This window comes from Hyla sarda, chromosome 2 (assembly GCF_029499605.1).
Source record: "Hyla sarda isolate aHylSar1 chromosome 2, aHylSar1.hap1, whole genome shotgun sequence".
NCBI classification, from domain to species: Eukaryota; Metazoa; Chordata; class Amphibia; order Anura; family Hylidae; genus Hyla; species Hyla sarda.
This window is the reverse complement of record NC_079190.1, coordinates 47,547,396-47,560,164: the sequence shown is the minus strand read 5'-3', so window position 1 is coordinate 47,560,164 and position 12,769 is coordinate 47,547,396. Positions and strand designations below refer to the sequence as shown.

At 44.1% G+C, this 12,769-nt stretch overlaps 1 protein-coding gene across 1 annotated transcript in view; it reads left to right on the top strand.

Annotated features, from left to right (window-relative positions):
* The window catches only part of IFT88 (intraflagellar transport 88), an 89,085-nt gene that overhangs the window by 15,306 nt on the left and 61,010 nt on the right, over nucleotides 1-12,769 (top strand). The window contains exons 4-9 of the mRNA XM_056561723.1: nucleotides 1,797-1,853; nucleotides 3,168-3,221; nucleotides 4,139-4,202; nucleotides 4,285-4,354; nucleotides 9,211-9,301; nucleotides 9,387-9,497. Of these exons, the coding sequence (XP_056417698.1) occupies nucleotides 1,797-1,853; nucleotides 3,168-3,221; nucleotides 4,139-4,202; nucleotides 4,285-4,354; nucleotides 9,211-9,301; nucleotides 9,387-9,497 (447 nt within the window). The remainder of the gene's footprint in view (nucleotides 1-1,796; nucleotides 1,854-3,167; nucleotides 3,222-4,138; nucleotides 4,203-4,284; nucleotides 4,355-9,210; nucleotides 9,302-9,386; nucleotides 9,498-12,769) is intronic.

The window sequence follows — 12,769 nt, the reverse complement described above, 5'->3', positions numbered from 1 at the left end:
TGCATTATCTGTCTTTACGGAAAGGTTAGTGCAGGTGACACTGATGACAGATTTCCTTTAAAACACTAGCATTATGTTGTTGAACAATAAATATGAATTTGTTTTCTTTGCATTATTTGAAGTCTGAAAACAACACTTTTTGTTATTTTGAACTAGGGCTGGGCGGTATACCGGTTCATACCGAATACCGTAATTTTTGGGCTGCACGATATGAATTTTAGCCCATACCGCAATACCGGTTGGGCCACTCCCCCTTGGGAATGTATTATCAGCGCAGCGCTGTCCCCACATCGGGTAACTAATCCTATGTTACCCTCCTGCGCTGTTCTGCTCCCCCCGAATTAATTATCAGCCCAGCCAGCGGGGTACTACTCACAGATGTCAAGCACTGCCCTCCTCCTCTTTGTTGCAGGCCGACACCGGCGCTGGAACTCTATACTGTACGCCAGTGGTCTCCAACCTGCGGACCTCCAGATCTTGCAAAACTACAATTCCCAGCATGCCCGGACAGCCAATGCTGTCCGGGCATGCTGGGAGTTGTAGTTTTGCAACAGCTGGAGGTCCGCATGTTGGAGACCACTGCTGTACGCTGTATCCCTATGCCGGCTGCAAAAGATAAAGAAAATAAACTTTTAACTTACCTACGTCGGCCCTGGAATGCCGGACAGCCGTCAGCCTATCACCGGCCGGAGCCATGTCCCGCCCCTGCCAGTAATAGGCTTCTTACATGACAGTGGGCTCAGCCTATCACTGCCCGGGGCGGGGCATCGCTCCGGCCGGTGATAGGCTGACTGCTCTCCGACGTTCCAGTCCCCTGCGTGCAGCCGAGGTGGGTGAATTAAAAGTTTAGTTTTTTTTTTGTATCTTTTGTAGCCCGGACATAGGTATACAGAGTACAGCAGTGGTCTCCAACCTGCGGACCTCCAGCTGTTGCAAAACTACAACTCCCAGCATGCTGGGAGTTGTAGTTTTGCAACAACTGGAGGTCCGCAGGTTGGAGACCACTGGCGTACAGTGAGTTCCATTGCCGGCGGCCCCCAACAAAGAAGAGGAGGGCAGTGCTTGACATCTGTGAGTAGTACCCCGCTGGGCTGATCCTTAATTGGGGGGAGCAGAACAGTGCTGGCGGGTCACTTGATTTGGGGTGGTGGGGTGTGTGAGAAAATTTCGTTATATACCGTGGAACCGCCGAAGGTTAAAAAAATACAGTGATACACATATTTGGTCATACAGCCCAGCTCTATTTTGAACAGTTGATATTCTTTACAAATAAATACTCAAAATAAATGAAAAATATTTTGGGGGGGAATTCTGAAGAAATGTTGCCTGTAGTTGTGTTTTTTTTTATTTTTTATTTTTTTTATATATTTTTTTTGAGAATAAAACAAAACTGTTCAATTTGCTCAAGCACATCATACATATGAATAGTAAAACCAAAGAAACTGATGATTTAGCAGTAAGCTCTGAATTTTTCTTACAGAACTGTATAATCCTGCAAAGAGTATATAAAGATAGACAGGATGAAACTGAACAGTACCACACAACAAATTGACTTTACTATAGTATCTTGAACAAAACAAAGAACCCATCTGTCATTTTCTTCTGTGGTATTGTATCTCTTGGTATTGCCCCATTTGACAGAAACAGTCTCCATCATGTGTCTCTTATAACTGCGTTCCATTCTATGAATCAGCTGGCAGATGTTTGTTCTCACTCTTCCATTTTTAGCTTTTTAGTGATTTTAGGATTTTCTTTTTGCATTATTGTAACATGAAACTCTTTTATTTGATTCTAAGATTACAGCCAAAGTACCAGGAACGGCTGCAGCCCGCCCGCTGGGAACTGGATTTGGTGTAAGTATTTTTATTTTATTCTGCCCCCTATATTATTGTAGATCCTTATTCCTGCATAATCTTGTCTAGAGACATCACATTCAATATATGTTATCAAACACTATGGAGGAGGGGCATTTATGAAAACCTGTGTGGAGGAATTATGCGAAATTGGCACGTATATGGCACAGAAATGTCAAATTTATAAATGGATTTTGCCGAAAGAACGGGCATGTCCATTCTTACGGTGAAATTCGTATCCCTGCCAGAAATTCCTGTGCAGAAATGACTACGTGTAAACGGAATTGCAAAATTCTCTATAAAATGGATAGGAGTCTAATTCCAGCTGGAATTTAATGTGACATACAATGATCCCTCAACTTACAATGGCCTCAACATACAATAGTTTCAACATACAATGGTCTTTTCTGGACCATCGTAACTTGAAACCAGACTCAACATACAATGCTACAGACAATCCTGATCTGTGCAATGTGTCAATGGCTGGAAGAACCGACCAATCAGAATGGACATTTCACTGGTAAAACCCCTGTATTCCTAAAGTGCATGCACTGACTGGTGTCTGGTAGCGCCCCCTACAGTACAGGGAGGAATAACACATTCTGTACACTTTATCTGTACCAGGGTTAGCTGCTCCTTTGGACACCAGGTGAGGGCGACTCCATGTTACTTTTTTAGTACACTGTGCGTACTGTACAGGACCCTGAAGAAGCTCCTGTCCTCTACATAGACCAGTGTTTCCCAAGCAGAGTGCCCCCAGCTGTTGCAAAACTACAACTCCCATTATGCCCGGACATCCTTTGGCTGTCCGGGCATGATGGGAGTTGTAGTTTTGCAACAGCTGGAGGCTCCCTGCTTGAGAAACACTGACATAGACAGTGATTTACATCTCCCAGTAGCTCTTTCTTACTTTTATAGGTAAGAACTTGCTTTATCTATATTACCGGAGTTATCTACTTATTTTTCTTTAATTTTCCTATTTTTTGGATGACATTTTGGTGCCTTTAGAACCAATTACCAGGTTTCCATAGAGTTCTGGTCTCAACATACAATGGTTTCAACATACAATAGTCGTCCTGGAACCAATTAATATTGTAACTTGAGGGACCACTGTATGTGTCAAATTCCTGGTGGATTCCGCCTGCTTTTTTTTGTGCGTGTGTGAACATACCCCAACTCTTCATGTGTGATTGATAACTATGACTTGTTTTATTTAGTGGTTAATTATAGAGATAGGGCATCAATAGCAAAATCTATTTGTCTAAAATATTCTATTCTGAATATCTGAGTAAATATTTTTTTTTTTTATTACAGCCTAGAGTGCACCTCTCTTCATCCATGGGAAGGCCTATGACAGGTGCTGTTCAGGTACTGTGTCCAGGGTACTTGGAATGAATCATCACATTATGGCAGAACAATTCGAGTCATTTCACATTGGCATATTTTAAGAATGAAAGTCATTTATTTTTAGTTATTATTATGCCCTGATTTATCAATCTGTCTTAGACAGAAACTGAAGTGATTTTCCCAAGAAACCAATCACTGCTCAGCTTTTATTTGACCAGAGCTCCTTAAAGGGGTACTCCGCCCCTAGACATCTTATCCCCTATCCAAAGATAGATGTCAGATCGCGGGGGTCCCGCTGCTGGGGACCCCCGGAATCTCGGCAGCAGCACTCACCTGTACAGCTTCCGGCAACGCTGGAGGCTTCAGATCCCGACCACAATGGCGGAAGAGCGTGACGTCACGACTCCGCCCCGTGGGACCTCCCATAGACTTGAGGGGGCGGGGCGTGATGTCACACGGGGTGGAGTCATGACATCGCGCTCTTCCGTCATTGTGGTCGGGATCCGAAGCCTCCGGCATTGCCGGAAGCCGTACAGGTGGGTGATGCAGCCGAGATCCGGGGGACCCCCGCGATCTGACATCTTATCCCCTATCCTTTGGATAGGGGATAAGATGTCTAGGGGCAGAGTACCCCTTTAAGTTATAAAACATGAGCTGTAATTGGTTGCTTGGGAAAATCACTCCAGTTTCGGTCTCAGACAGATTGATAAATCAGGGCCATTGTTATCTGCATAGTTGTATCACTGCTTAGCTAGGGACATTCATGGGTCATTGAATGTTTGATAAGTTTTAGGCATGATTATAAAATCTTCCCATTATCAATATTATAGTGGTGATACTGTTATTTGCTGACAAGTCAGCTTATTCTTAGTTGCATCACCTAAGCTGATCTGTTGGTGCAGACCCTGTCCTCTTATAAGTATGTACTTGTTTTGCAGGATGGAGCAGCCCGACCCATGACAGCTGTCCGTGCGGCTGGATACACTAAAGCACCATTCCGAGGTATATTTTCATTTTGTTAGTTATGGGGAGGTAAACGTGGCAAAGTGGCTCATTTATGCACATCTCTACCTTTTATATGCAGGTTCTTCTTTTGATCCCCTGGGTCAGTCTCGAGGTCCTGCTCCCCCTCTAGAGGCCAAGACTGAGGACACGTGAGTCTTTCTTGGTTTTCTTATTTCAATTACAGCATATTGCTAGATACACAGTATATTCTGATTTTCTGACTTAATTCTATTTTTATAAAAGAACAAAACAGGCACAGGAATAACCCCAGCAGCAGCCTATACATTCAGCTCTTTTCCCAATATTAACATCTCAGAGAAGCCCTTTACTCTTTGCAGGATTGTGGACTAATGAAAGCCCTATTTATGTGGTTGGATTTATTTTTACGTAAGACACCAGAACATTAACATTTGCCAATGTTAAAAATCAAACAAAAAGCGCACTATACTGTAAGAGTCCAACAGTAAAGTTAGCATTGTCTTTAGAGGTGCTCCTAGTGCCCCTTGTACCCCTGGCAAGGTCCTTTTATTAGCGCACCAACCACAGCTCACAGTTGACATCTAGAAGTTGTCCTCTTTCCTTGTCTTTTCCATCTGTCATGGCGCCTGCACAGTGTGGGGGTAGAGGTCACTGTCTCCTGTCGGTGTAGGCCACAGTTCCTGCGGCTTACACTTGACAGGCAGCTTTCATTTGTACGCATGTGCGCGCATACAGCCGAAAGTGGCACTCGCTCACCTGGGGATCTAGGGAAGATGTCCTGAGATCCCCATTAGGGTGCAAGCGCCTGTGCCAGGTGGACCTCCTCTCTTGCGCCCAAAGTGTAGGCAGTGGCATACAAACGCTTTGGTGGCCTGTTCCCCATACGTAGGTGCGCCACTGATTGTATGCCCTCCGCTACAGAAGGAAGTTTACCTTATGTCACTCACATAGCCAGAATTTATTTACAAGTATAGGGTAATGCAGTGTACACTAGGGGGAGCCATTGTATTCTGACATTGAAAAGAAAAGCGTTGGTTACAGTACAGTGAAACTTTTACATCTAAACGGTGGTATGTAGATTTTATTGTTCAGTTTATTCAAAACATCTTGATGCTTTGTTGGAAGATCCAGAACCAAAAATGCATTGTGTATTGTGTTTGAATACCCTTATACACAGGTTTAGTGATTTACAACCAAAAAAGCTGCATAAAAAGACATTAATAGGGTTAAAAACAAATATCCGATACGCAACCTAGTAATAACTGTGTATCCGATGGTAACATAAGCCTGAGATACATGTGCGCTAAACAGTATACCGTATTTTTCGCCGTATAAGACGCACTTTTTCTTCCCCAAAACTGGGGGGGAAAAAGTTGGTGCGTCTTATACGGCGAATACACCCCTATCGCGGCGGTCCCTGCGGCAATCAACGGCCGGGACCCGCGGCTAATACAGGACATCACCGATCACGGTGATGCCCTGTATTAACCCTTCAGACGCGGCGATCAAAGCTGACCGCCGCATCTGAAGGGAAAGTGACACTAACCCGGCTGTTCGGGACCGCCGCAATTTCACCGCGACGGTCCCGAACACCCCGACTGAATAGCCGGGTTAGTGCTTACAGGAGACCGGGAGGGACCTTACCTGCCTCCTCGGTGTCTTCTCTGTTCAGGGATCCCCTGTATGGCCGGCGCTCTCCTTCCTCGTCATCACGTCGTTGCGTACGTGCGTCGGCGTGCGTAACGACGTGATGGCGGCGACGGAGTGCGAGGATGGCCGTCCGGCAGCAGAGACGTTCCGGAGCGACGGGGACACGGTGACAGCGATGGAGCGGCATCCAGGGCAGCGGTGACGGGTCCGGAGCGGCGGGGACACGTGAGTATTACCTCCTATGCAGTGGTCTTCAATCTGCGGACCTCCAGATGTTGCAAAACTACAACTCCCAGCATGCCCGGACAGCCAACAGCTGTCCGGGCATGCTGGGAGTTGTAGTTTTGCAACATCTGGAGGTCCGCAGGTTGAGGACCACTATTGGGTTCAAAATCTTAATTTTTTTAGATTTTGCACCTATAAATTGGGTGCGTCTTATACGCCGGTGCGTCCTATAGGGCGAAAAATATGGTCAGTATAATAATAAAAAACACAGGGTAAGCATAATTAGGATATAACAGAATTGAGAAAAAGTGGAATTTATATAATACAAACGAAAGAACTTAAAGGACAAGTCTCACAGTAAACAATTGTTCAGCTTTTAGTGCAGAAGGTAAAGTTATATAGGTTTGTAAATCACTTCCATTACCAATGCTGCTTAGAAACAAGCTTTATCTGCATTCTTCTGTCTGACAGGAAATTCAGCTGTTCCAGGTTTTCATGACTTTCGACCCCCTATTCAGGCTGTTATCAGCAGCATCCAGGGGCCGTGACGTGACAATTACCCAGAAAACCCCTGTGCTGCAGAGAGCTGCCTGAGCTCGGCCTTAGCCCCTCCCATCTGATGAATATTCACACTGTCCTCCCTCTGTTCTGCAGTGATTGGCTGAGCAGCACTGCCTATATGTCGGCTGATTCAGATCATAGTTCTCTCCCCTCTCCTTGCTAATGTTTTTACACTGATAACGGAGGAGAGGGGGGAGGGGAGGGAGCTGCCAGTGTAGGGCTGTCACACTGAGAATGGAGGGGAGGGAGAGTAGAATTGTCACACTGAGCACTGGGGAGAGAGGAGTGCAGGGCAGAGGAGGGGGGAGGTGATTGTGCCACTGTAAAGCTGTTTCATTGAGAGGAGGAGGGGGAGGGAAGGATTTTACAGTGTAAAACTGCAGCTTCCACTCCAGGGTCCCTCTCCCTGAGCACTGAGATTACATTTTGTTTCCTCGTGGCCACCCTGCTGTATAGGGCTATGATTGGAGCTCAGTGTTATGTGGGAGTGACTAACATAAGTTAGGGGAGGTAACAAGTTCTCTGCTCAGGCAGCTGAGAGCAGGAAATGTGAGCAGTGCATGCAGGGAAATGTAGTCTTTGAGATCACAGGCATAGCCACCATAACCAGGAAGTAACTGGAATTTATGAGCTGAATAGCTGGTGAATGGGGGGCGGAAAAAAAATCACAAACCTGTCAGAGAGGTGGTAGGTGAATATACTATGGAATGGCTAGGTAGTTTTTTTTTCTTTGCTGCATGGGATATCTTCTTTAACTGTATTCCCAAGATACATGCAAACACCCATTTGTGTGTTCCTTCTGCATCCATTTTTTTTTTTTTATGACAATTTTCTTTTCTTTTTTTTCTTTTTTCGCTTAAAGGGAATTTCATGATGCAAAATAATTTCAGAAATCTAGCAGAAAAGCATGATAAGGCTACATGTTTTGCCCCATACATTATGAGTATACAGCGACCTGTCGAAAAAGGTTGCTGAAGAATATGGCAGGATTGCGACAACAAGCCAGTTGAGTTTAAAGGACCAAATATAGTCAACTAGCAATTGCGTTCTGTCCTTTTTCCCAATGTTTACATTTGTAGGACCCTAAAGTGCAGCACACCATGCTTTTCAGTCCTACAAAATGAACCTATGCATTTGGCAGAATGGACCAAACTTGATCCTTAGTTCTAGCATGTGAAACGCCAGTCTTAGTAAATTTCTTACCTTCTACTCATAGGGGGAGATTTATCAAATCCTGTTTAGAGGAAAGGTTGACCAGTTGCCCATAGCAACCAATCAGATCGCTTATTTTATCTTCTTGAGGCCTTTAGAAAAGTAAAAGAAGTGATCTGATTGGTTGCTATGGGAAAATGGGCAACTTTTTCTTCACACCAGTTTTGATAAATCTTCCCCATAAGCCTCAAGAACGTGCTTACCTTATACTCATAAAGCTTAAAGGGGTACTCCGCTGCCCCAGCGTTCGGAACATGTTGTTCCGAACGCTTGGAGCGTGGGTCGTGATGTCACGCACACGGCCCTTTTGACTTCACGCCTCGCCCCCTCAATGCAAGTCTATGGGAGGGGGTGTGGCGGCCCCCTCCCATAGACTTGCATTGTGGGGGCGTGGCTTGGTATCAAAAGGGGGCGTGGTCGTTAAAGTTTCCCACGCAGCCTTGTATGGCTTTAATATCCCACCGTCGCCTTCTTTCCCCGAGCGTATAACACATTGCCCCAAATGTCTTACACCTATGACAAATCTTTTTCACGGGATCTGGGACTGTGCTCACTCGGCTGGCTACTGGCGCTCTGTCTGCTCCTACATCAGGGACCACTGGCGGGTAAGTCTTCCTTTTAAGATTCAGACCCTTATATTTCACCAACTTCGTCCTCCGGAGGAGGATCAGGCGGGGATCCAGAAGATCCCCAAAATAATACATGTGGTCTTGCTGGTTGCTCTCCGATGATTGTTTCTCCGTTGGTTGGAGGACCGGGTACCGGACCTGCAATTATTGATAGCTCAATTGAAGTTCTTTTTAGGGGTGGACAGATTGGATGCCGAACGCCATTGCAACTCCGGCACGGCACGTTTCTTCGAAAAGTGGACGCCGTTTATTGTTACACACTATAATCCCCAGGAGGTAGCAGACATAGTATATCCCTTTAGGCATACCACATGGTACCTTACGGAATCACTGAAAGGGACGCTAGGGGCATTGCAGCTACCTGATTCGGTTTAGACTGTAAGGGTTAGGCTTATTGAATCCTTGGGGAGGGAGGGAATCCTACATCACTTCACTGCAGCACCTCAGTATTTGTCATGTTTGAGACAGATGTTGGATTGTATGTTGGACCACGCTCCATTATTTTTCCCAGGTGGGGATCGTGCTATTTCTGATATGTTTATGTATTGTTCTGAAAATGTTGAATAAAAATATATTACAAACTAACGCCGGGTGCTGAACACAGATTGTGGGGGTCCCAGCTGTGGGACCCACGCGATCAGACATCTTATCCCCGTCCTTTGGATAGGGGATGAGATCTCTAGGGGCAGAATACCCCTTTAATGTGAACTAGATTTCTGATCATCATTTCTGGAATTCTCCTTTTATAGGCCAGAAGAAAAAGTGAGACAATTAGAGAAGAAGGTTAATGAATTGATAGAAGAAAGTTGTATCGCCAGCAGTAATGGAGACTTAAAGCAGGTGAGCAGTATGGCTGCCCTGAGGTCATATGTCTATATGAATTATCTTGTTGTTCCACAACGTATTAATTAATTTAATATTATAGGCCCTGGAGATGGCTAAGGAAGCCGGGAAGAAGGAGAGAGCTTTGGTCAGACAGAAAGAACAGATTCTATCTGCGGAAATCTCGCCTGCCAACCTGGATCTCACATACTCTGTAAGTGGTGTTATAGCACTTTCTATATCCGATGGAAAGGTCTCTTGTAGTATAACTAATAAGTAGTGAGGAAATCAGTTGTGACAATATGACATAATACCAATAATGCCAAAGAAACAACCTCTCTTCCTTCTGGTGCTTTCTTTAAAGGGGTACTCCGGTGGAAAAAATAAATGTTTTCAAATCAAATGGTGCCAGAAAGTTAAACAGATTTGTAAATTACTTCTATTTAAAAATCTTAACCCTTCCAGTACTTATCAGCTGCTGTATACAGAGAAATGTGTGACGTTCTTTCCAGTCTGACCACAGTGCTCTCTGCTGACACCTCTGTCCATGTCAGGAACTGTCCAGAGCAGGAGAGGTTTTCAATGGGGATATGCTTCTAATCTAGACAGTTCCTGACACGGACAGAGTGTCAGCAGAGAGCATTGTTGTCAGACTGGAAAGAACTACACAATTTTCTCTGTAGTATACAACAGCTGATAAGTACTGGAAGAATTAAGATTTTGAAATAGAAGTCATTTACAAATCTGTTTAACTTTCTGGCACCAGTTAATTTGAAAACATTTGTTTTTCACTTGTTTCCACCGGAGTTCCCCCCCCCCCCTTAATGAGCAACTTAACCCCCTCAGTCCCAGATAAAAGGTTGCTTGGATAGTTAGCCCCCTGATATGTAGTGACAGTGGACAAGAACCCTAAAACAGAACCCCAAGGATGAGTAACTCTTCCTCCTGGCTTGGCTAATAATTCTCATGTTTCAAGCATTGACTCCAGGGATGCTACCTCTAATAGTTGGCACCAGGGAGTAAGGGATCTTCTTTCTGGAGGAGGGCTACTTTGCATAGTAGTTAAGGAATTAATTTAAAGGGGCGCTGTCAGATATAAAAACTTTTGATATGTTTTAAAACATGTATAACCAATAGGTTTTGCAATTGCTTTCATTAAAATTTTTTCAGTATTTCATACTGAAAAAGCCAGTCAAACAACTGCCCCCCTGCCTACTGGGATGCATACCAGCCCTTCAGTGTCCACTGGTCATCACCTACGTCATGGACACACTTCATGATTGACAGGGCTGAATGCAGGTCGAAGCTCTCCTGCCTGTGCTTACTTTTACTTTATCTCTGTGTGAGAAGCAGGGGGGAGGGTCAGGAGCACAGTGCTGGCAGTGAGCAGGACTGAAAAGAGGATTTTTTTTTTTTAAACAAAAGTAAGTGTCCCTGCATGTGTATGTGTGTATATATATATATATATATATATATATATACACAGTATATAGTGTATGTATATATATATATATATATATATATATATATATGTGTGTGTTGTCTATAAAATGTGAATGTGTATGAATATATGAAGTGAGTGACTGTGTGTGTGTAGTACAGGGGGACTACAATCATATGCCTCCAGCTGTTGCAAAACTACAACTCTTTCTAATGTGTGGGCATGCTGGGAGCTGTAGTTTTGCAAAAGCTGTAGGCACACAGTGTGTGTGTGTGGCATAAAACCAGAGAGGAATGGGTTACAGATGCTCTTTTCCGAGACCAGTGACTGAGCAGAGGGAAGGAGCTGGGGTGGTTATTACCTGAGGAGAAGAGAGGGACCCTTCCCCCCGATTCTGGTCGACAAAATGAAGGTAATTCAGAAATAAAGCTAATTCTCAGAGAAATGTAGGTTGTAGACACACAAAAATTATACAGTCATGGCCGTAAATGTTGGCAACCCTGAAATTTTTCAAGGTATTTCTCACAGAAAAGTATTGCAATAACACACGTTTTGCTATACACATGTTTATTCCCTTTGTGTGTATTGGAACTAAACCAAAAAAGGGAGGAAAAAATGCAAATTGGACATAATGTCACCAAACTCCAAAAATGGGCTGGGCATGTGATGCACCTTTAAACTCACCTGGGGCAAGTAACAGGTGTGGGCAATATAAAAAATCACACCTGAAAGCAGATAAAAAGGAGAGAAGTTCACTTAGTCTTTGCATTGTGTTTCTGTGTGTGCCACACTAAGCATGGGCAACAGAAAGAGGAGAAGAGAACTGTCTGAGGGTTTGAGAACCAAAATTGTGGAAAAATATCAACTCAAGGTTACAAGTCCAGAGATCTAGATTTGCCTTTGTCCACAGTGCACAATATTATCAAGAAGCTTGCAACCCATGGCTCTGTAGCTAATCTCCCTGGGTGTGGACGGAAGAGAAAAATGTATGAAAGGTGTCAACGCAGGATAGTCCGGATGGTGGATAAGCAGCCCCAAACAAGTTTCAAAGATATTCAAACTGTCCTGTAGGCTCAGGGAGCATCAATGTCAGCGCAAACTATCCGTCAACATTTAAATGAAATGAAACTCTATTGCAGGAGACCCATGAGGACCCCACTGCTGACACAGAGACATAAAAAAGCAAGACTACATTTTGCCAAAATGAACTGGGAAAAGGTCTTGTGGACAGATGAGACCAAGATAGAGCTTTTTGGTAAAGCACATCATTCTACTGTTTGCCGAAAACGGAATGAGGCCTACAAAGAAAAGAACACAGTACCTACAGTGAAATATGGTGGAGGTTCAATGATGTTTTGGGGTTGTTTTGCTGCCTCTGGCACTGGGTGCCTTGAATGTGTACAAGGCCTCATGAAATCTGAGGATTACCAATGGATTTTGGGTCGCACTGTACAGCCCAGTGTCAGGGTCTTCCAGCAGGACGATGACTCCAAACATACATCAAAAAGCCTCCAGAAATGGATGGCAACAAAAAACTGGAAGTTCTGAAGTGGCCAGCAATGAGTCCAGATCTAAATCCCATTGAACACCTGTGGAGAGATCTTACAATTGCTGTTGGGAAAAGGCGCCTTCCAATAAGAGAGACCTGGAGCAGATTGTAAAGGAAGAGTGGTCCAACATTCCGGCTGAGAGGTGTAAGAAGCTTATTGATGGTTATAGGAAGCCACTTTTTCCGAAGGGTGTGCAACCAAATATTAAGTTAAGGGTGCCAATAATTTTGTCCAGACCATTTTTGGAGTTTGGTGACATTATGCCAATTTGCTATTTTTCCTCCCTCTTTTGGTTTAGTTCCAATACACACAAAGGGAATAAACATGTGAATAGCAAAACTATACTGCAATCCTGCAAATACTGCAAACTTAATTTTCTTGAAAAATTTTAGGGGTGTCAACATTTATGGCTATGACTGTGTGTACGTGATCAGGATGAGATACTGAGCAACATGTAACAGTTTTTGTTCCTTTGGGTGATCTGTCAGGTACGCT